Here is a 25437-nt window from a genome sequence, read left to right on the forward strand (position 1 = left end):
CTCCCGTTTCTAGTGAGAAGGAAATTTGCAGTCCTGAGAAGAATTTGGAAACCAATGATTTTGGAAAACTCTGGGGTTCAAGCCAGGGATTGAACCCGGGCCACCGCAGTGAAAGCGCCTAGCTCTCACCACGGACCACCAGGGAATTGTGCAGAGCTACTTTTAATTGAGCGTCCTCTGTTCCAGGCACTGGGCTAAGCGTATGACATGTGTCCATTCATTTCATCTTCATAATCTGCCACAGTTCTTTAGGCCATATTTTTTGAACAGTTTTATTGAGATGTAATTCACATACCATACACTTCTCCAATTTAATGTGTACAATTAAACTTTCTTTAGTGTATTCACAGGACTGTGCAATCATCTAAAATCACAATCTAATTTTAGAACATTTTTGTCACCCCAGGAGGAAACCTCAGACCCTCGAATTAGCCCCTCCCCACCCTCCAGACCTTGGTAACCACTAATGTATTTTTTGTCTCTATAGATTTGCCTATTCTGGACATTTCCTGTAAATGGAATCATATAATAAGTGGCCTTTTACATCTGGCTTCTTTCACTTGTGTAATGTTTTCATGGTTCGTCTGTCTTGTAGCATGTATCCAGACATCATTTCTTTTTATGGTTAGGCTGTATTTTTACCCCTACTGTACAGTTGGAGAAACCAAGACACAGAGGTGAAATGACTTTCCTGTGGTCAAGTAGCCTTCAATGTGGATGAAGCAAGATTTCCAACGCACATTTGCCTAATGCCAACTCTGCTCTTAGCTTAGAATCTGAGGTAGTCATACTGATGGGAGTTTATTAAACATCTTCTATGGTTCAGTCACTGTGCTGAGTGTCCTGTAAATTTGTTACCTCATGTTCATACATAATCTGCTTTCATTTGGGCAATCTGGTAACCATAATTGGGCATAACTGGGCAATGGTATTTTTGTCCTAATGTCTTCCATTTGCTCACTTCCGGTTTAATTGGCCAACTTAAGCTGCAGAATCTTAGGCTCTAGAATCTTCCTAAGCAAACGATGCTAAAAATAGCATTGTTTTTCTTCTGTAGGAGTTGAGTGCCACCCCCATCTGCAGAAAATTGGCAACATCTCTGAGGAGCCCTTGCTTTTCCTGGGATACCCAGCATCATGGTTTCCTGTTTCCTGGAGTCTCTCAGGTAAGTGGAGAACCTTTTAAAAAGAGAACAGGGAAATAAGAAATTTGATATTTGAATTTTACTATATATTTCTTATAATAACTAGCCTTGAGGGCCTGCATCTCACAGATATTTTTTATATGCTGTGTACATATATGTAGTAAATTTGTTATTCACAAAGGCTGCTGAGGCCTGGGGAACTGTGTGCTACGGTGAGAGGTATTTTGGACTGAGATTCAAGTGACTTAGGTTCGATGTTGTGCTCTGCTATTTTTGCTGGGAAACATCTAGGACTCAGTTTTTGTTTTTTGTTTTTAAATAAAGATGTCACTGGATTGGTGGGTATTTATCATGGTTGTACAATAGAATCACCTGAAAAACTTTAGAAAATATTGTCCTCTGGCTGTATCCCCACAGACTGTGACTTAATTGATCGAGTGTATTTAGAAGGTGACCTCTCTGGTCCCTTCTGTTCAAAACATCTATGACACACCTGTATGTTTTATTTGATACAGATATCAACCATGCAAAGTAAGTAGAACAAGTAGTATCGTCTCTGTATGCAAATCAGAAAACCAGTGCTTAATTCCTGGTGCTCACTTCCTTCAGGGCAGAGTCAGGGAAAGGGCTTGGTGCTCTAGCATCGAGGCTGTTTTCAAACTTTCCTTAAGATGGTAGACCCCTTTAAAACTTCTTCAGTCAAAATCCTATGTAAAAATCTCAACATACAAATAGCCAACGGCAGCATTTTATTAAGAGAAATTTATTTTAGATGTTTGAGTTTGTAATATTTACACATTATGAGATTAATGAGTCTGTTTGGATAAACATCAAAATTTGAAATCCGATTTATGGATGATGGCTTGTACATCAGTCTCAGCATCTAGTTTATTTTGCGACTGGTTTTAGCTGTGTAGTATTAACAAAATCTTGATCCATACAGGTAAGTAATGGCAATTGGTAACAGTTCTTCAATGCAGCTCATTTTGCAATCTCAGGATACTCTTTAAAGAAATTGATTCAGAATCTAGAAAGGGAAAGGAAGAACTTTTTGTTTCAAAGTTGAGTCGCTTAGGGAGGGTGGGAGGGAGGGAGACACAAGAGGGAAGAGATATGGGAACATATGTATATGTATAACTGATTCACTTTGTTATAAAGCAGAAACTAACACACCATTGTAAAGCAATTATACCCCAATAAAGATGTTAAAAAAAAATAATAATCAGCCCAAGTTCTTCATTCAAAAAAAAAAAAAAAAGTTGAGTCGCTAAGGATATCTTGTAGTTTTTTCTTCCCCCCTTAACTATATGTTAGTCCCAAATGCCCAGAACTTACACTGGAAAGTAAAACGGTCTGTAATATGTTATTATGACAGTGCCACATGTGATGGCCCAACCAGGGCTAGAGCATTTGCCAGGCAGATGCTCTTAGACCCATGCCTGGCATTTCACTGAGTGTGGTGTGTGTGTGTGAGCTTAGTCTGTAACTGCCTGTATAATTTTACATGAATTGACGTGCGCAGGCCTGCAGTCCAAAGACCCATGCAGAGCTATAAGCTTCTTCATCAGTGACATAAACAAGTGTGTCAAAAAGAGTCAGAGAAGGCAGGAAAAGCTCCATCCTGAGGCTTCTGCAGAATCCAGCCATGAACAGAGCAGCCCAAGTCTCTTCAGGGTTAGTCTTTGGTATCTAATCTAAATTAGCATGGGTGCATTTTTTTTTAGCCATAGTTTAAAACATAATTTAAAAGATATTTCAAGACATAAAATATGTATCCAGTTTGTGGAAGCTGCAACATACTGCTGCAAAACCACAGGGGAATGAGAAATGCAGTTGGACCACTGGGTCACTTTAGGACCACAGCATATTTGAACACCAGGACCCAATGGGAGACACAGAAGTGGAGGTCACAGTCATATATTGAATCAGATTGAAAAGAGCAGCAGATAAAGCCTAAGTTTCCCCATGTGGTAAGCAAGTGTAAATCTAGCTGCCATCAGAAAGGCCCCTACAAGTACTGAAGACCCTCAAAATTGTGGCCACCCAGGCTGTACAAGTAGGGCTTCATTTGAGAGAAGTCCCTTTTGCAAAGTTTTTTTTTTTCTTAATGCTTGGAATTTTAATTGATGCCCCTGCAGTTAATCTCTGTAATGATCTGTGATACGGAGGCCATCTCCCTTCAAGGGAGGCTTGGTGGGCTCACCTCCAAGCTGTGCATTATTTCAGAGAAATTGCCCACAGATTAGAAATTAGCAGGGTGGGAGTTGTTGAAAGCTAGATGTGGCCTTGCTACCCTCCGGGCAGAACTCTGGAAGTCTTGACAGGCCTTCAGGATTATGGTCCTGCTGAAGGGATTGTTTGAACAGAGCTACTCAGCAGGACGTTTCTCCAACAGTCCTGCTGTAAGGACTGGGGAAAGAAAATGTGAGTTATGAGGACGGGAGAGTCTTTGGGAGAGCTCAGCTGAAGATTTCCATCAAGTCTCCTTCTTCATAAGCCAGGTACTCATAAACCATTCTGCATTCTGTTTCTAGGGCCACGTAAATATATGTTAACCCGACAAAAACAAACAAACAAACAAAAGCGAGAGTATCTTTTGTTTAAATGCCTTTCAAAATGTTCTGGGGTAAAGAGCTATGGTTACTTTAAGAGTGAAAGGTCTTTGATAAAATCGGTAGATGAGAAGCACACAGAGAAACACGAATATTAAGGGCTTTTTAATACTTATCAGGGCAACCAAATACATAAAGATCCATAGGAAAAGCTGGAGGATTTCTCTACCTATAGAGAAAACACCAGAGAAAAATTGGGAGTTAGTTGCCAAGAAAATCCCTGAGAGGAAAAAGCACTTAAGGGGATTCACAGTTCTGATATGCAGAGATTTCGTTTAAAAATCCCTCCCCAGTTTTTGCCAAGCCACAGGGAAACAGAAAGCCAGCCTCCCCGTCATTGAAAGAGATGGAGAAGCCCTGAGTATTAACATAGCAAGAGTGTCTCTGCCCTGCTCAGAATCTGTAGTAATCAAAAGAACCACAGTTAAACCCAGTAGCAGAAGAGACACTAAGATTTTAACTCTAGATGGAGCTGGTTAGCGAGTTGCCATTGAACCTTGGACAAGACTTGGATGCCGTGCAAAACTCAGGGCAGGCGAAATCCGTTTGGACCAAAGGATTGGTCAAGGCTAGATTAAGGTTTGTCACCGGTTACAAGTTAGAGAGGAAAAGGCACTAAGTAATACAGAAGTGTATATATTTCTTAAAGACTTGCTCCAAATTATTCACCTTTTTTTGGGTATGCACAGTTACATCTATGTGTGTTTTTTCAGTGCTTGAGTGGAAGGAAACTCAGTTTTCTCCCTGGAAGCAGTGTAACAAGTGAAGATGGCCACCTACCATGGCCAGCCAACAAAGTCTCTTTAGAGCCAGTCTGCTTGGTCAGGGGCTCTTTCTTTACCTCATGGAGTGCTTTTGTATAGTTGATACAAGTTATCTTTGAGATGAAAACACAGAGGAAAACAAAACTATTGAAAATGCCAAACAAGTGGTTAAAGTTGATTGGGGGGGGGGGGGATTCTTATTTTGAATAGTAGTTTTTGAAGAAATGCAGATGTAATTAGAGGGATTATGGGGTTAGATGGTGATTTTCATGGCTCTTACTTAGGAGAGTTCTGGATCATTTTACAGGTTGATGGCCCTAGGTCAAGTGTCTGGTTTTAGTCTTCTGAAAAGTAAGGCTTTTCTTTTCCTTGATACACACAGTAATATTACTGTAATGCCTGTCAGCTACTTCGCTGAGAAATACAACCAGAAGGGATTGAGGAAATGAGAAAGAGAAAGGCGGCTGTTCTTGGGGAACTGAAAAAGATCCTGAATACAAACAACAAGAAGGAAGGGGGTTCAGAAAGTTTACTTGTAAGTGTGAGAAAGAGAATGCCCAAAGTAGTGATAGCTGAGGAATGAAAACTGAGACTCCCCTCGGAGTAGAGAAATATGTGATAATTGGGAAGGGTCATGGGATCAATTAGAGTCCCTATGCCAGTGATCAAGAAATGAGGTGGGGCTTCCCTGGTGGCGCAGTGGTTGAGAGTCCGCCTGCCGATGCAGGGGACACGGGTTCGTGCCCCGGTCCGGGAAGATCCCACATGCGGCGGAGCGGCTGGGCCCGTGAGCCATGGCCGCTGAGCCTGTGCGTCTGGAGCCTGTGCTCTGCAGTGGGAGAGGCCACAGCAGTGAGAGGCCCGCATACCGCAAAAAAAAAAAGAAATGGGGTGAAGGAGGAGGAGAAATATGGGCAGGAAGAAAACAGGAAAGAGGAGGGGCAGGAGTGGGAGGGGGAGGGGCAGGAGGGGCAGGAGTGGGAGGGGGAGGGGCAGGAGGGGGAGGAGCAGGAGTGGGAGGGGAGGGGAGGGGAGGGGAGGGGAGGGGAGGAGAGGGGCAGGAGGGGGAGGGGAGGGGCAAGAGGGAGAGGGGAGGGGAGGGGTGGGGAGGGGAGGGGAGGGGAGGGGAGGGGTGGGGAGGGGAGGGGAGGGGAGGGGTGGGGAGGGGAGGGGAGGGGAGGGGAGGGGAGGGGAGGGGAGGGGGGGCAAGAGGAGGAGGGGGAAGAGAATAGGCCAGGCTGGTATCCTAAGTATTGAACTTCAGGTGTCAATAAGGCAGGGCTGAGTTGGTGTAGCCCGCATCTAAACCACTATCCAGGTGATGCTTAATAAATATTTGTTGAATATTGAATGAATAAGTTAATAATTATCCTTCGTGTGAGAGAAAAAATGGAGAAGATTCTTCTTTCCTGATTAGGATCTTCAGTTAACTATAAAAGTAGGTTAAAGCAGAAGATCATACAAATGATACAGACACACACCTTTAACAGTTTATTTTTAACTTAAAACACATGTACGTTCACTCACCAAGTTTTTGATATGGGGGCCAAGGACTTTTCTTTGAGCGTGAACCCCTGATTGTCTTTCTTGCACAAACCACACCCGTAAGCATTATCTGAGGTTTCCATCTGGGTTTCTTTAAAGTGAAATGGGAATCTAAAGACATTTGCAAAGCAATCTGTGTATAGAATGATTCTGGATTTTTATTATTTTTGCCCCTAATCATTTACAGTTGTCTCATCCACACCTAATTTGCCAGTTTTTTTTTGGTTTTTTTGGCAACTTGCCTTTATTGAGTCTTTCCAAAGCATTCAGCTTCGTTTGTGCAGAAACAACTACCAACTACTCTTTCTTTTTGCATTCTGCTTCATGGACCTGTGTACTATTTGAATATTTTATGTAATTACAAAGCCCTGGCATCGTCAATTTTGGGACCATGGTTAAACTCCATATAAACGCAACTCATCTGGTAGATGCAGAAGAGTACAAGTGTACCAAGGAAGAACCTGCTGGAATCTTTTGTGGGAAGCCCGGTAGGAGCCATCTGAATGGTAGGCATAGAGGCTAGCAGGAAATAAAATAGATTTTTGGAGGACTGCCCTGGCAAACCCACCCCTATAAAATGATGGCAGGCTTTCAGACAGTATTGATTTTTCTTTGTGCCTGGCACAGTCCTACACCTGGCTGTCATCCTCATCACTCAGAACTTGACTGTGGGATTTGCTAGAACCTTGTGTACCAAAAAGGGTTCAGTGGAGTCAAGGTGTGATCATTGAGCTGCCAACTACCTGTTCCTTGTATACTCGAGTGAATTTATATGACTCAGGTTAACATTGACACCCCTCTCACCCCGGGATCAGAATCAATATCTCCAACTTGTAGAAACCCACCTTTTAGCATTGTCTTTTTCCTTCCCCAAGTTCTGTTTTTCCAACAGAGAATTCTGGGATGTACTTAGAAAACACTTTCCTGATGAAAGTGTCGGTCACAGCAGCACTTTGTATTTCTTGGTGACTGGCATTTCCTCTCTCTCATTTTTCTTTCTCCCCTCACTTCATCCTCTCCTTCCATTCTTTTATTCACTTGCTGCTGATTAGCCCTGAGTTTGGACCAAGACGGCGCTGGTCATTCTGCTTGCTGCAAAGATGTATCAGAACTGTTTCCTCAAGAAGCCTACCATGGAGCAGGGGAATTTACCAAAGGGTCTCGTGTCTTAAAAAGCTGTGCTGTGGGGCTTCCCTGATGGCGCAGTGGTTGAGAATCTGCCTGCCAATGCAGGGGACACGGGTTCGAGCCTTGGTCTGGGAAGATCCCACATGCTGCGGAGCAACTAAGCCCGTGTGCCACAACGACTGAGCCTGTGCGTCTGGAGCCTGTGCCCCGCAACAAGAGAGGCCGCGATAGTGAAAGGCCCGCACACCGTGATGAAGAGTGGCCCCCGCTCGCCGCAACTAGAGAAAGCCCTCGCACGGAAATGAAGACCCAACACAGCCAAAAATAAATAAATAAAATTAAAAAAAAAAAAAAAAAAGAGCTGTGCTGTGACAGAACACGTCACTTTTCCAGAGACCCCAGTCCAGAAAACACAAATGGCTGTGATAATTGAGAGCCTGGAAATAAGCAATAAAAACCAATATGCAATTAGAATAGGTGTCCGTAAGTCCATGCTCTAAAATGGAAACATTTACTCCCCGAAAGCCAGGCAGGCCTTTTCCCTGAGCCGGTTTGATCTTGGCCTCGCTGCAGCTTGGTTGTCTAACGGTTTCCGAGGCCAAGGCGGACCCGAAGGAAGCCGAGTTAAGAGGCGCGGGCTCATCTGTAGGAAGGTAAGCGAAGCCTGCCTGACGGTAGGGAGGAGCTGGCCAAGGGCCAACTGGATTCAGAAAGCCTCAGGCTTCCACGGTGCTCTCAGGCTGCTGTGCTCCAAGGCCGCCACCTTATGCTGCACAAATGGATTAATACTCACTCTGGTGACTCTGAGTCATCTAAACAAGGTTGCTTAAGCGCAGCATACTCTATGAGAAAGCAGGGCAAAGAAACAGAATGTAATTTTTTTTTAAGTTTGGGATTTCAATGGTAAGCTTCAATTATTTTAAAATTTAGACTGTTGTCTAGTGACAGTGGATGCATGAAGTTTTACTGTATCCACTTATCTTCTGATTATTTTTTTGCAAGCAACGACAGAAGGTAAAACAGACGTGTGAAGCCACAGCCTTATACAGACTGCGGAAGAAAAGTGATGTAATAAAATGGCAAATGCTTGGTTTCAAGGTGTGTTGTGTCCTAGGAGGCCCCAGAGCACAGTGGTTAAGGGTCCAGGCCAAGAATCTGACTTTTGGCATTGAAATCAGGCTTTGCCACTCGTTAGGTGTGTGTGCCCTTCAATAAATGACTCTTAGCCTTTCTGTGCCTCAAATTCCTCCCTGAAAAATGGGTATAATCAAAGTGTCTGATAGCATGGTTTTGACAATTAAATGAAATAATACTTGTAAGCGTTGAGATCAGTGGTAACCACGTAGTCTTCTGGCTAATGTCATTTGTAACCCATCTCCTTCTCTTGCTGCCTTTACCCTTTAACTGCTGTCAGAGGAAGGCAGAGGATTGAGCTGAACACAGTAAAATGCACACTTAGCAAAAATGTTTGATCCGCAGAGTGCAGGTGGAGATTTCACTTCGATGCTAAGATTTTGGCTGTCTTTTGTGAAGGTCAGTATAATTTTATTCGTGATCAGGTTGCTCCCCAAATATCTCTTGGGTTGTATTAACTGAAAAGGAAAAAAGTAAGGTCCTTTATTTATTTTTTGCTCTTTTGCTTGTTTTGTGACTTAATATGCTCAAGTGGCATTGAATTCATTGAGATAATCCGAGGTACACAGAGGCTGTGACATGATCCACCCTCACTGGAGTCAAGGATGATTGGGGGACGGGGGTGGGAAGGGGTTGGCCCAGGCGAATACACAAGGGCAGAGTCCCAGTTCCGTGATGTCAATCTTGTACCAGATTTCAGCGGGCATTATTTTCTACAGGAAATGAAATGTTAGAGTGTTTCTAATCTAGAACAGGGCTGGGTAAACGGCGTAACTTTTGTTGTTGTTGTTGTTCTGATTGGTGTGAAACGCTGGGCAGCTTCTCCTGCAAGGTGAATCGGAAAGTCTCGCTAGAAATGTGGCTTCCGCCACCGCTTGGAGGGGAGAGTGTGATTTGCTTGCCAAAGGCCCTGGTAGCCTTCAATCTGTCAAAACGTTGCAAGCTGGGAGCAGTTTGCCAAATCAAACTATCAAAGTGGAATAACACACGAGTCGCGCACACACAGACACGCACATGCTCTCCCATTCCCCAAACATTAATTTCGAACTGGGTCAGGAGGAGCAAGAGTTTGAGCCAGACTGTCAGTGTTTTAAAGAGCTGTGGGCACAGCTATGGACTAGCAATTAGACAGGGATGTGCGAGCAAGCTGAGGTGTCCTAAAACGGAGTCTACAGAGTAGGGGTGGGAACCTTACAGCCCTTGGCCGAGTTTCATCTGGCCCCTGGGGTTATATATTGCTCTGGCTGGTGTGATTGCAGCCCAAAGAATAATTTCCCCTCTGGGGGAATTTATTCTATTCCATTCAGAGCAGAGCCCATTTACTAACTAAGGTTTTATTCCAGCAAGAATTTTATTGGGTATCCCTATGCATTTTAGCCTCACTGGGGCCCAGCTTGATGAAGAGAAGAAGCATCTGAGCATCTGAACATAACTTGCGTAGCATTTTTGCAACAAAAGCACCAACAAACATTCTGCTGCCAGACCTTGTGTAAATCCTATGAGGATGAATTTTTGGAAAGTCACGTAGAGACTCAAAAGCACACTGATTCTTATAAATCCCTCATAAAAGAGCTTTGCAAATCTCCCAAAGTTACTTTGGACATTTTGAAATCCACTAATCCACTCTCTTTCCACTTATCTTGAAATTTCACGGGTCATAAGAGGATGAAGCCTCATTCATTAAATCAGTGCTCTTCCTATGTAGCAGATACTTTCCGAGGTGCTGGGAGATAAAGGAGTAACAAAACAGACTCCCTGATCTCATGGACCTTATATCCTAGTGGGCAGAGGAAGAAATTTAAGTGAATAAAGACATCCTATGTGAAATGGAAAGCGCTATGGAGAAGGAGAAGTAGGCTGGGCTGGGAGAGGAAGTCCTGTTTTATGTAGGGTCAGGGAAGCCTTATGGAGAAGAGACACCTTTGGGCAGACACCTGAACGTGGGAAGGGAAGGAGCTGTAACCATATCTGGGAGTAGAGTTGACCAGGCAACCCTGGAATGCAGTCCCTCCAAGACAACAGGAAACCTAGAATTTTCCCTTCTCCCATCTTTCACTCCCTCTCCCACTCCAAGTCCCCCACTGTTATGGAAGTGCAGCCTGGGATGCGTGGTTAAGCAAAACGGCTCCTGATTGCATTACACATATGTGGCTTAGGTGTGTGCCAAGAACTTTGAGGGGCTGAGGTGTAACGCATTTCTGGAGCTGCTGTTTGTTTTCTTAACAAAACCACACCAATCTGGTTTTCTTTTTAAATGAGTAAACAGTGCCAGAATGTGTTACAAATGATTCAGATTTGTAGGCACGGCTTCATAAGGTGCTTTCTTGCGCATGAACTCATTTGAGGTGGGCAGGGCGGGTTCTATTATTCCCATGTTACCGATGAAGAAACTGAGGTGCAGAGGTGCTTTGCCCAAGGTCATGTAACCAAGGAGTATAAGGTTGTATCCAGTAAGGATACAACTAGAAAAATAACTGTTCTTTTCCCATCGCTGTGTTCACACCCACTCCTTTTGATACCCCTGCCCCGTGCCTGGAAGACAGCTTAGGCAGTTTTCTGGTCCATTGCAGGCTTAATGAGCAGTCTCTCTTTCAAGTATCAAAAGGCCCCAAAAGATGTGTGTATGTGAGGGAGGGGGTAGCTTTAATGGTTGAATGCCCATCCTTCTAGAAGTTTTAGTTTTCCTTCAGTAGCTTTAGTTTTTGTTTTCCTTGAGTACTTTTTGGGTGAATCTAAGGCATCAGTAACTTCACCATCCAGGCGTGCACGCTTAGCCCCCTGTGTGCCGAGCAGCACAGATCCATGTGCCTGTGCTTTGGACAGTACAGAGAGAGAACATTTCCATTGTTGTAGAAAGTTCTCTTGGACAGCACTGGCCTAGAGCCTCAGCAAGTTTTAAATCATTCTTTGATTCTTTTCACCACTAATTTTATATTTTTCTGAATAGATTCCTTACTTGGAAGGATTTCATGTACAGATATGCTACATTAAAAGAAAGTCTAGTCAGATATAAAATCTTCAGTCTCTCATCCAATTTAAAGCTTCTTTCTTCCCCCCATCCTGGGCCTGGTCTGGCCTCAGACCCCTGTAGTGGGAAGAGAGGGCTTGGCTGTTTCTTCACACTCCTAGTTCCCCTCTGTGCCCCGCTCCCTCTGGTCCTCATTAGTTCCTCCAGGACAGAGCAGGGGAGGGGACAGATAGCTGGGCAAAGAGGATCTCAATAGCATCGGTGCCCGCTGTCATCTGGTGTTGCTGTCCTGGCTTGGCCGGTGTTATGTTGTGGATTCTCCTCTCAGGGCCCTTTGGTTGGTCCTTTGGAGAACCTCCCCCTCACTGGGATCTCCTGTTGCTCATGCCCTGGTTCAGGCTGTGCGAGAACTGGCTGCCTCTTTATCCCGTCTCCCCCGGCTCCCGGGCCCCATGGGTACGCACCACACATCACCTGTCTTTTGATGAGCGATCTGCATTGATGAGGTCCTTGCCAGAGGACCTGAGTCCTGCTTTCCATGGGAGAACCCCAGCTTTCCTTGCCCCTTTAAGCTCCAGGTATGTAGGCTGCTCCCATCCCCCCAGCCCTCTCGCACTGCTCCGCCCTCCTAGACACTCCAGCCAGGTTTTGGCCTTTAAATACGTTTCGGGGGAAAATCAAGCACCGCTCCTTATACCCCAAAGCCAGGGGGTCCAGATCAAGCTCTCGAATGGTAGCCCTCCTTGTTTGGCTGGGAAGAGTTCCAACTTTTCCTCCCCTAAGGGGAGTGGAGGGGCTGTGCTCAGCATTCCTGCATCCCTAGCAAACTTCTCCCATTCACCAGCCCACACCCCGCTCCTTGCTCAGCCTGAAGGTTTAGGGTGAGGGGCTGCGGGACAGGATGGGTGGGGGCAGAGGGAGGCACCTCCGTTTCTGGTCCTGAGTACACGGTGCAGCCCTTCTCTTTGGAACGTGTGTGTATGTCATCCCGTTGGTTCTTGGCTTTGGGACTTCAGTGCAACTCTAAGACAGCAACAAAAAGGATGCATGGAACACCTTGGTACATATCCCTTCCCCCTGCTTCTTGTCCCACCACACGGTCTTTAACCAGTCCGGCCACATCCATTCTGTGTGTTCTGCTAGGACCGGTCTCATTTTCAGGCACAGTGAAGGTTAGGGTGGAATTTAGGGTTCTCAGAGATGGTGGGAGCTTTTCTAGCTCCACAGGCCTTACCCCCCAGATTCAGACAGGTATTCCTCATGCCCGCCTCTACACAGTGAGTTTTCCTTTGGACAAGGGCATGTCTCACATCTCTCAGTTATGTTAGAGCCTCAAAAAGGTTGAGAAGCACTGGGTTACCTAACTGCCCTCAGGGTTAAACCCTTAAAAGAAGGATTCAAGGGCTTCCCTGCTGGCGCAGTGGTTGAGACAGATGGGAATGGCGGAGTTGGGATTCTGGCCTCGATGTGTTTGAATCCAAAGCTTCACGCTCTCCCAGCATACGCTGCTGTCTCGGGGCCAGCTGGTTCCTATTTCTACACCTTCTCTTTATTTGATGACAAGCCTTAATCAGGGCTGGTGACAGTGGGGCTTAACACAGCTAATCCCATCCATGGAGAACATATCTGACACTAAAAGCCCAAGGACGGGCAGAGGAATGGTTCCGAGGAAAGCCTGGAATGAGGGAGAGGAACTTACCTGGGAGAAGCTGCCCTCCTTCTGGCCTGACCTTACCACCTCCACGAGGACCAAGCATGCACGAGCACTTACTCTGTGCCAGGGCACGGTGTGTTATCTGATACAGGCCTCCCCAGACCTCCAGCCAGCTTCTGTGGTATCCCCATCTTACAAGGGAGGAGACTGAGGCTCAAAGAGGTTAAATGTCCTGACTTGGAAACCTTGCCGGTAAGCGGTAAAGTGGGGTTTGATCCCAGGTCTGCCTCATGCCACAGCCCCGCCCACAGCTGTCTCCTCTCCTGCGGGGCCCTTTGCATCTTCACTGGGTCACATCCAGGGCCTGGGTTGCACTGTGCTCTCCCTTCCAGTGACGAGATGGAGATGCGCCTTCTGCTGGACACTGCTGCCTGGAACATACTCACAGCCCTGCCTGTTGCTGTTTTTCTTTCTCAGTGTCCTGGGTTCCCTCCTGCTGCTTGGATTCCAGCTCGTCTGCCCACAGCCCTCCACTGAACACAGAAAGGTAAGCCACGGCCGTTCAGAGGCTTTCCTTCTCTGCCCGAGGGCCTGGGGTTGGACCAGTCATCACCGCCTTGAGCTTTGTTCTATGTGGAGGCTGGGTCACCGCTGATTCTCAGAGGAAGCACCATTCGTAGGATGTTCACCAGTCTTCCTATCCTTCCGAAGTTCTTGATCTTCAAAATGAAGCTGGTGCCCAGAGCCAGTCTCTGATCCGAAAGCAGTGCTGGCTTTGTAGCCCGTGTCCATTAAAGTGGGGCGGTTAAGGAGAGATGAGCGAGCAGACTCTACCTCCCCTAGGGGTGGAGGAGCTTCGGCGGAGCCTTTACCCCCGCTAGGGGCACCTCAGGGGCATGCGTGTGGATGGTGAGACAGAGCTGCAGCTAAAGCTGAGGCTGTAGCCATGTAAGAGCGCCCCTCGGAGGGAGCCATCCATGATCTTCGGTTAGAAGGACGCAGCAGCCAGCGGCCAGGCTTGGGGGGGGGGGGAGCAGGGAAATAAGGACCCGGCCCTCTTTTACCTCCCCCCCTCCATCTCCTGCTGGTGACTCCCTAAACCTGAATCCAACCAAAGGACAGAAGACAGAAAACTCCCTTAATGCAGTACCCAAAGGCCAGCCTCCTGGGCAACAGGGCTGGGTGGAGAAGGGTGGACAGAGCATCTGGAGGGACAAACGGACAGTAGCAGGCATGCTTCCCTTCAGGCTCTGTGTGTTTCATAGTAAAGGAATTATTCACTGCTGCCTAAACAAGCCCAATGCTGTCCTGCAACAGAGCACTTGTGTGATTAATATTTCCTGAGAAACAGATGCATGATATGACTTTGGGAGGGTCCCTAAAATCCCTTTCTCCTACCTAGGAACTCCTTATGTCTACAGGTAATGAAATGCAGATACTTCTGAGAGGACTGATAGGTCAGTCATTTGTATCTAACTGTGACTGAGTTGGTTGGAACCTTTCCTAGAGGGGCTTTTCATAGGTGAAGTCCAGGAGAGAAGAGGGGCAAGAAAAGAGTATGTGTACAGGTTTGCCTAGATATGCACCTTCTTGGGAGAAGTTCTTGATGTTCTTGTCTGATTAGTCTGATTTATCTTAGGTCTGTGGATTATGTTCTGACTTTGTCTTTCTGGGCCAGATGTGAACCTGTATTGTGTCGTGTCCCCCATTAGGGTGTCAGCTCCATGAGGGTGGGATCTTACCTGTCTTGTTCACTCCCCAATTTCCACCTCCTGGAATACAGCCTGGCCTGTTGTAGGTGCTCAATAAAATACTTGCTGAAAGACTGACTGAATGAATGGAAAACCTGGCCAAGATCTAAGCATCATTTTGTTGGAGTCACTTGGCAATTTACACCCCTTTTACTGTACTGCATCATCCCCATTCATGATTTCAAGAGTCAGAGAGGACAACTATGATAGATTGAATGTTTGTGTCCTCCCTGCCCCCCAGGTTGGTGTGTTGAAACCTAAACCCCTATATGGTGGTATTTGAAGGTGGGACCTTTGGGAGGTGATTAGGTGATGGAGTGGGGTCCTCATGAATGGGATTAGTGCCCTTGTTAGCGTTATGGGAGAGCTTGCTGCCCCACCATGCGAGGATGCAAGGAGAAGTCTGCACCCCGGAGGTCGGCACTGTGCTGGCACTCTGACCTCGGACATCTAGACTTCAGAACTGTGAGAGATCAATTTCTGTTCTGTATAAGCCACTCAGTCTATGATATTCTGCTTTAGCAGCTCAAACAGACTAAGACAAAAATCGGCACTGAGAAGTGGTGGTGCTGCTCTAACAAATACCTAAAACGTGGAAGTGGCATTGGAATTGGGTAATGGGTAGAGGCTGGAGGAGTTTTGAAGTGCATGTTAGAAAAAGCCTATGTTGCCATGAATGGACTTTTAAAGGCGATTCGGGTGAGAGCTGAGAAAGAAAAGAGGGGAGCTCAATCTTCCCAGAGAATACCTAAGCAATCCCGAATAAAATATTGGTAGAAATATAGAGGTTAGAGGCCATTCTAATGGGGTCTCAGATGGAAATGAGGAACATGTTATTGGAAACTGGAGGAAAGGCTGTGCTTGTTATAAAGTGACAGAGAACTTGGCTTGTTCCTGTTCTGGTGTTTTGTGGCAGGTAGAACTTGCAAGTGATGAAATTAGATATTTAGCCAAAGAAATCTAAGCAAAGTGTTGAAGGAGTGACCTGGTTTCTCTTGACTGCTCATAGTAAAAAGTGAGAAGAGAAAAATGACTTAAAGATGGAACTGTTAACTGGAAAGGAAGCAGAACACAGAATGTAAAGATTTTGGAAAATCTTCAGCAGATCCGTATTGAAAAGATTGAGAAAGCCTGTCCAGGGAAGGATACTATGGGTGTGGTTGAGAGACTGTTTGATAAGGCAATTAGTCAGTTATCTCGACAGATGCCAGGAGCTATTTATTGTCCAGGACAGTGGAAGAATGCAAAGGGGGCTGCAGTGCCTTCCAGATCTGGCTCATCTCTGCATCACCTTGCTTGGCGGTTTCCACTCCCCACACTCACTCCGAGCTCCTCAGCTGCGCCAGGAGCTGCTCCAGTGGCCCGGGGAAGGGTGTGGGCTGTGCCCAGCAGAGCCTTGGGGGCATGACTGCCTCCACCCAGATTTCAAAGGACAAGGCTTGAGCCCAGGTCCCAGGACCCCAACCTTGGAGAACCACAGTGGGGGCAGCGCAGCCTGGAACTTCGGGGCCCCAACCCGTGCAGGTAGGACCATGGGCCCAGTGGGCCTGGAAGGCAGAGCATGGAGCCAAAGAGGATTATTCTTAAGCCTTTATGGAATTTCCCCGGGTGGGATTTGGACTTTCTTCTTTCCTCGTTCTCCCGTTTGGAATGGGAGTGTCTCTCCTGTGCCTGTCTTACCATTGTATTTTGGAAGCACATAACATGTTTGATGTCACATATTCACAGCCGGAGAGCAATCTGCTTCAGGAAGAATCATACCTTGAGTCTCACCTATATCTGATTTAGGTGACATTTAGATGAGACTATAGGCCTAGAGTTTAATAATGATGCTGGAACCAGTTAAGACTTTCTGGGTTATTGGGATGGAATGAATGTATTTTGCTTGCAAGAAGGGTGTGAATTATGGGGGCCCAGGGATGGAATGCTATAGACCAAATGTGTCCCCGCAAATTCATTTGTTGAAACTTAATCCCCAGTGTGATGATATTTGGAGGTGGAGCCTTTGGGAGGTGATTAGGTCAGGAGGGGATAAATGCGCTTATAAAAAAGGTCCCAGAGGGATCTCTAACCTCCTCTGCTATGTGAGGACACAGGGAGAACATTGCTGTCAATGAACCAGGAAACAGGTTCTCCTCAGACACCAGATCCACAGGCCCCTTAATCTTGGACATCCCAGACTCCAAAATTGTGAAAAATAAATTTAAGTTTTCCATAAACCACACAGTCTATAGTATTTTTGTTATAGCAGCTGGATCAGACTAAGACAACTGTCTGTTTTCATTATTATGTTGTATTATTTATTAGTGTTCAGGGTTAATCAGGGTTGTTAATCCTAATAGTTGAATCAATCTACCAGTGTTCTTTTTAGTTTTTGCTGTTATTCAAATAGACCATCATACCTGAAAATGTTTTATAAATGGTCAATTTACTTTGCTGTTTCTCTTAATTTTTCAAGTTAGCCTGAATGATATAAATGTAGCCTGAACAAAAGGTTCACAAAACGTTATTGCCTCCATATTTCTTTCTTTTTCTTTTTTTTAATGATGTTTATTCTTTTTACCAAGCTGCACCATAATGTGCTTGGTAAGCCTCCACATTTCTTAAAGAAAGTATTTGTTCTGAGGAATTTTTAAAAATGATTTATGAATGACTTTAGAATGTTGAACCTAAAAATTGGGCAAGAAGTTTCACATCTTGGTGTATGGTTCCTCCTTGTCAAAATATTAAAGACTTTGCAGTAGAAAGTTAAATTAAATAAATTATTTTTTCAAAATAATGTATAGATTCCTTTACTTGGAAAACATGCATTTTAGGACAGTTCTTCAATATAATTATATACATTTTAGCTGCCAGGATCATTGTCATTGTCATTCACCCCAGAGAAGAAAAGACTCAGTGCTTTCTTGGGTGGTGAATTTCTTCTTGACATTCTATTGGAGCTCTGTGGAGCTGTGACTGTCATCCTGCCCGGCTATATCCCCCAAATCCTGGAGCACAAGCAGTACTGGCAGTAGTAGCATCCATTTATTTCTGCAACGTAAGAAATAAGGAGATACTTATTAAAACAGGGGTTGGAAATGTTTTTCCATAAATGACCAGTTGTGACTATTTTAGGCTTTCTGGGCTACAAAGTCTCTGTCACAACTAGTCAGCTCTGCTTTTGTAGCACAAAAGCAGCAATAGATAACATGTAAATAAATGTACATGGCTGTGTTCCAATGAAACTTTATTTACAAAATACTGGATTTGCCCCATGGCCCGCCATTTGCTAGGCAGTGCTCTAAAGTCGGGTAGAGAGAGGTTAACTGTAATTACTGTATATGTGTTTTGAAGTTGGAAATTGTCTCCTCCTGGACCTTAAGGAACACAAAGGATTTGAGAGAAAAAAAAAGTATATTTTTTCATTCAAACCTAAGAATTATGATTGCTATCCAATTGTTTTCATTACTTAGATAAATCATAATTGAATTCCTGCTGACTGTTTTGTGGCAAGGTCCACTCTCAATCTGTAGTAGAGAGCAGCAGCAAGAATTAGAAAACCATTTATGGTAAATTCTTAAGGGACAGCATTACTGATTTGTGCAAACTGTAGTTTAGTATGCGTATGAAAACTACCCTCTAAAATACATCCCTTTTTCTTTCTCATTTATTATAGCGTGTCCAACTTTAGCATATGGAAGCATTTCTACAGTGTAAGTTATTCTGAGGAAAAGACATAATTTGTAAATGCTGTCAAGTAAACTATGCATTTCTAAATGCTGCTTGGGTGACTGCATACATCTCAGTAAAAACTGTCCCATAATAGTGCAGGAAAAGAGGACTCGGGTGCAGAGTGTAAGTAGCCCGTTTGAGATATTTCTATCCAGAAGTCTTTCTCTCACTTCTGCAACGTGGATGGCATCAGAAAGGATTGCTCAGCCTCTGTTCTTGGTAGTTATTTAGTGACACGTGGCAAATGATTTCATTTAAGAAACTCCCTGTGGCTTCATTTGCTGATAAGGTAAGACCAAGAACAAAAAAATCTTGACCAAGACTTTAATAAAAACCATATGTTATTAGTACGGGAAAATATGTAGATTGCAGAAACCTTTTAAGTTAACGAAACTGTTCTGTCTGCTTGACAGACATTCACTGAGCAAATTGCTTTATAAGTCATAATGTGTATGGTCAACATAATCTATTTAGGAAAGAATCATGAAACATCGTATTTTATTCCTACAAATGGGAAAACATACATATAATTTAATCACAGCTGCTTAACTTGTTTTCTTTTTAAAGTTTACTTTTTAATTAAAAGTATGCATGTTTATTACAGAGAATTTAGAAAACAATGAAAAACAATGAAGAAGGAAATAAAAACTCACTCCTAGGGCCACCAGCCAAAGAGAAGTGCTCTTCAATCTGTTATTTATAGAAACTTTAAAACAAGCAAACAAACTGAAAACACCCAGACACACTACAGAATGAAGGAAGGGTGAAGTCAAATATTTGTTTTGCTAACTGATTCGCAAGCCACACTGTGAATAGCAGGGGACCTTGTAATGGGTTTAGAGCCTACTATTACTGTGTGCAGCTATTGACCTCAAATTGCCTCTTGACAATGTCCTACAACTGGATGTTGAACAGAAGGCCTATAGAAGGACAAAAAGAAGTTTTAGGTAACATAAAATTTCTCATATTATTGCTCCTGTATTCAAGAAGGGAGAAAACAGTAATGTTTCCAGAAAAACATATATGAAAATATGCTGATGATTTGAGGTAGGCAAGGATTTCTTAAACAACACACCAAAAGAACTAACCATGAAAGAACGGGACTTCATTGAAATTGAGGACTTTTGTTTATCGAAATACACCATAAAGAGTGAAAAGATAAGCCTAGACAGGGTGAAGATATTCACAATAATATGTTTGACAAAAGATTCATACTCAGATTGTATAAAGAAACTACTAATCATTAAGAAAAAGTTAAGCAATTCAATTTTAAAATGGGCAAAAGACTTGCAAAGTCACTTCACGTAAGAGGGTATTCTAACGGTCAGTAAGCATATGAAAAGATGCTCAATCAAAATCATTAATTAAGTAAAGCATTAGTCCCTAGGGAAGTACAAGTTAAAATGAGACACCACCAGAATGGCTAAAATGAACAACACTGGCAGTACCAAGTGCTGATGAGGATGTGGAGCAACAGGAACTTTCATACATTGCTGGTGGGAGGTTAAACAGTAAACCCCTTTGGCAGCATATCTTAAAGGTAAACATAGGCGCTTTTTTTTAACAACCTGGCTCTTCTACTCCTAAGTATTAATATTAACCCAAGAGTGATGAGTGCATGCCTCACCAAAAAATACACGTTAAAAACGTTCATAGAAGTTTATTTCCAATTACTTAAAATTGGAAATAATCCAAAAGTCTATCAGCAAGAGAATGGATAAATAAATTATAATATGTCCATATAAGATAACATTAAACAACAATTAAAAATTGGACGTCTGTTTCCAGCCAAGATGGACCAACAGGGATCGGATTTACTCTCCCATGTAGAATAAGAGCAAAATGGCCAAGATAGAGCAACAGGGACCAGATTTCCCCTAATCCTCTGACCTGAAACAACCAAAAGAACATAAAACCAAACAACATATATAAAGCAGTGTTTTTCAGAACACTGGACACCAGGCAACAAAAGACAGTGATCCCTCAGAGATGAGAAACAAATCAGTTGAATGTGAAAATTTCCCCAGCTAACTGCTGGGGAAATGGGAATACAGGCAGAACCTTTTGGCCTCCTTGAGTTAAGGAGATGGACTTAACAGTCCAGCAAGATCAAGATGGAGAGAGTCTGCAGGGCAGAGTACCAGAGAGGAGAGAACTACACAAAGGGAAGACTGCAAGAGATCTGCAGGACTTTCTCCTCAAGGATACAGTGCTGCACTGATCAACACATGGGTGAGGAAACAGCCTGAGGCCAGAAGAGAATTGTCAGACAGGATTAAAGGGAACAATGTCTGGTACTCACGCAGGAACAGGAACAGTGACTCTTCCCAGCAGCCAGGCTTTATAAACTCATAATCCAGGAGGCATTGGAGAGAATACTCAGGAAGCTCTTGCCTTGGTACTGCATTGCTCTGGATATGACAAACAAGTCATAAAAGCACTACTGAAAGGGTCAAACTGTTTCTAAATAACTTAGCTATCCTAGCACAAGTCTCAAGAATATAGGAATATGAAAATATCCAGCACCCAACAAGGTAAATTTTACCAACAAGGTAAAATTCAAGATGCCTGGCATTTAGTCAAAGATTACCAGGCATGCACAGAAGCAGAAAAACATTAGCATTATTCTCCATAATGAGGAGAACAGTCAATCAATTGAAACCAACTCAGAATGACACAGATGTTAGAATTTGAAAACAAGGATATTAAAAGTTATTAAAACTGTATTCCATATATTCAAAAAGTTACGTAGAGGTTTGGAAAATGTAAAAAACACCCATGTCAAACTTCTCAAGATGAAAATGAAAAATACACTGGATGGGATTAATGGAAGATTAGACAGTGCAGAAAAAAAGAGAACTTGAAGATATAGCAATAGAAACTTTCCAAAAAGAATCTAAAAAAATTGAGGAGTATCAGTGACCTCTGGAACAACTTCAGGTGAGTTTTTATATGTACAGTTGGAGTACCAAAAGGAGAAGAGGTGTGTGTGGGGGGGGTGACAGAAAAATATTTTTTAAAATATTAGGAAATGTTCCAAATTTGACTAAGACTATGAACCCAAGAATATCAATGAACTCCAAGCACTAGAAACATGAAGAAAATGGCACCCTTACACCATTATCAAACTGCTTAAAATTAGTGATAAAAAGAAAAATTTTAAAGCCCTTAGGGGAAAAAACATTATATCCACAGAAACAAAGATAAAGATGATAACAGATTCCTTGTCTGCTGTCACTCATGCAAGTGAAGCAATATCTTTAAAGTACTGAAAGAATACAACTGTCAACCTAGAATTCTATACCCAGAAAAAACAACTTTCAAAAAATGAAAGTAAAGATGTGTTCAAACATAAATGCTGTACCACACCTGTACCACAAAAATTGTTAAAGGAAATTCTTTAGGCAGAAGGATAATGATATCAGATAGAAATATAGACCTATACACACAATGAGATGAACCAGAAATAATAACTGCATGTATAAATATATAAGGTTTTGAAAAATTATTTAAATCTCTTTTAAAGATTGACTCCTTAAATGAAAACAATATAATGTGTTGTGGAGTTTATAACATATGTTTAAGTAAAATGTGTGGCAACAATAGTGTAAATGCCAGAAGAAGATAAATGGAAGTACAGTATTGTAAGGTTCTTATACTATATGTAAAACTGTATATTACTTGAAGGTAGACTGTGATAAGTTAAAGATGTATACTATAAACCTTGAAGTAACAATTCAAGAAACACAACAAAGAATTTTAGCTCAGAAGGAAATAAAATATCGTCATAAAAATACTCCAATAATTCAAAAAAAGGCAGAAATAGAAGGAAAAGAGATGGGACAACTAGAAAACAAATAGCAAGATGATAGACTTAAATATAATTATATTAATAATCACAGAAGCACCTCAACTAAAAGGCAGACTTTGACAGGTTGGATATAAAAAGCAAGACACTCAACTGTATGCTGTTTACAGGAAACACACTTCAACATAAAGACACAAATTAGGTTAAAAGTAAAAGGATGGAAAAAGATATACCATGTTAACACTAGTCAAAAGAAAGCTGGAGAGACTCTATTAATATCAGATACAGTAGATTTCAGAGCAAAGAGTATTACCAAGGATAAAAAAAGTCATTTCATAGTGGTAAAGGGGTCAATTCATCAGAGGACATAACAATTCTAAACATTTATGTACCTCATAATAGAGCTTCAAATTACTGAAGCAAAATCTGATATAGCTTCAAGGAGAAACAGAAAAGTCCACAATTACTGTCTGAGATTTTAATACCACTTTCCTAATACTGGTAGAGCACATAGACAGAAAAATCAGTAAGAATGGAGAAGATTTGACTATGACCATCAATCAGCTTGATCAAATGGACATTTGTAGGGCATTCCCCCAAACAAAATCTGATATGTATTCTTTTCAGGTGCATGAAGAACACTTACTAAGATAGATCATATTTGGGGCCATAAAGCAAGTCTCAATAGACAGGATTCAAGTCACTGATAGTTTATTCTCTGATCACTGTGGAATTAATTTAGCAATCAGTAAAAAAGATACCTGGAGAACTCCTAAACATTTGGAAATGAAATAAAACACTTCTAAATAATCCATGGGTCAAAGAAGAGATGAAAGAGAAATTAGAAAGTACTTTGACATGAATGAAATTGAAAACACAAAGTATCAGAAATTGTGGGAAGCTGCTAAAACAGCACACAGGGGGAAATTTATATAACTAAATACCTATAAGGACAAAAAAGGTCTCAAATCAGTGACCTCAGCTTCCATTGAGGAAGCAACTAGAAAAAGAATGATTAAACTCAAAGTAAGAAGAAAGGAAATAATAAAGATCAAAGCAGAAACCTATAAGGTAGAAACAGAAAAACCATAAAGGAAACCATTTATTCCAAAAGTTGGTTCTTTGAAAAGATCAATAAAATGGATAAATCTTGAACCAGAATCATCAGGGATAAAAAAATGAAGACACAAATTGTCATTATCATTATGTCATTATCAGCCTGTCATTATGTTACAGGCTGGTAACATCACCATAGATTCTGTAGATATTAACAGGATAATAAGGGAATATTATTAATACTTTATTCTTATAAATTCAACAAGTTAAATGAAAAAGACAAATCATTTGAAAGATACAGACTACCAAAGCTCACTCAAAGAGAAATAGATAACCTGAATATTCCTATATTTATTAAAGAAATGGAATTTGTAGTTTAAAACCTTCCTGCAAAGAAAACTCCAGGTCCTGATGGCTTTACTAATGAATTCTTACAAGCATTTAAGGAAGAAATAATACTAATTTTACAGAAGCTCTTCCAGAAAAGGGAAGAGAAAGAAAACTTCCCAACTCATTATTCTATGAGAACAGCACTGCATACCAGAGCCAAATAAAGATGTTACAAGATAAGAAAACTATAGGCGATTATTCATCATGAACAGAGATACAAAAGCTCTAATTAAAATTTTAGCAAATTAAATCCAACATTATAAGAAATGATAATACATCATGAATAAGTGGGCTTCATTCCAGGCATAAGAGTTTGGTTCAACATTTAAAAATGAATTGATATATTTCATCATATTAACAAACTAAAAAAGAAAAACCATATGGCTACCTCATTAAATGCAGAAAAGTTCTGACAAAATCTGACATCCATTCCTGATAAAAGCTTTCAGCAAAGTAGGAATAAAAAGAAACTTGCTATAACCTGATAAAGGACATCTAGTAAAAACCTATAGCTAACCATACTTAATGGTGAAAGACTGAATGCTTTCCTTCTAAGACGGAGAAAAAGACAGCAGTGTTTTCTCTCACCACTTCTACATTGTACTGGAAGTTCTAACCAATGCTGTCAGGCAATGAAAAGAAATAAAATGTATCCGAATTGGAAAGGAAGAAGTAAAATTGTCTTTATTTTCAGACAGCAAAATTGTCTGTAGAAAATCTGATGAAATCTAAAAAAGACTATTAGAATAAGTGAGTTTAAGTAAGTTATTGGATATAAGGTCAACATGCAAAGAGTCAATTGTATTTCTGTCAACTGCCAATGAGTAATAGAAAATTAAGTCAAAAAGAATATCATTTACAACAGCATGAAAAATATGAAATACCTAGGGGTAAATTTGACAAAAGATGTGAAAGACCTATATGCTTATAACTATAAAACATTATTGAGAGAAATTAAAGAAGACTTAAATAAATGGAGAAATATATTGTGTTTATGAGTAAGAAACTCAGTATTATTAAGATAACCATTCTCTCTAAATTGATATATAGATTTAACACAATTCCAATATAATTCCCAGCAGACTTTTTGCAAAAATTAACAAACTCATTAAAAAACCTTTATGAAATGCAGGGGACCTAGAATAGCCAAAACAAATTTCAAAAAAAAGAACAAAATTCCAGGAGTTACACTACCTAATATTTGCATTATTATGAAACTACAGTAATAAAGATATCATATTATTGGCATCAAGGTAGATAAATAGTGGAACAGAATATAGACCCACAAATATATGGACAACTGAATTGTGGAAAAAGTGTGATGGTAATTCAGTGGAAAAAGGGTAATCTTTCAATAAATAATTCTGGGACAGTTGGATATCCACATGCAAAAGAGTGAACTTCAAGCCATAGCGTGTACAATATGCAAAAATTAACTCGAAATTGATCATAAATCTAAATGTAAAACCTAAATCCTTAAACCTTCTAGAAGGAAACAAAGGAGAAAATACTTGTGACTGGACTAGACAGAGATTTTATTTTTTAGAGACAACATCAAACTCATGACGTATAAAAGAAAGAGTTGATTGATTAAATTTTATCAAAACTCCTAACTTCTGTTTTAGAACACTCTTAAGAGAATGAAAAGGCAAGCCACAGACTGAGAGAAAATATTTACAAATCATATATTGATAAAGGACTTGTATCCAGAATATATAAGGAACCCTCAAAACCCAATAATAAGGAAAAACAACCTGATACAAGAGTAA

The 25437-nt window shown here is 41.8% G+C and overlaps 1 protein-coding gene across 1 annotated transcript in view; it reads left to right on the forward strand.

Moving 5' to 3' along the window:
* Positions 1-1070: 1070 nt before the first annotated feature.
* THSD4 (thrombospondin type 1 domain containing 4) overlaps positions 1071-25437 on the forward strand; it is a gene marked incomplete at its 5' end in the record, with an annotated part of 540083 nt that continues 515716 nt past the window's right edge. The window contains 2 exons of the mRNA XM_082861410.1: positions 1071-1165; positions 13427-13496. Coding sequence (XP_082717536.1) covers positions 1137-1165; positions 13427-13496 — 99 coding nt within the window. The remainder of the gene's footprint in view (positions 1166-13426; positions 13497-25437) is intronic.

Source organism: Leucopleurus acutus, assembly GCF_964270905.1.
Source record: "Leucopleurus acutus genome assembly, chromosome: 1".
NCBI lineage: Eukaryota > Metazoa > Chordata > Mammalia > Artiodactyla > Delphinidae > Leucopleurus > Leucopleurus acutus.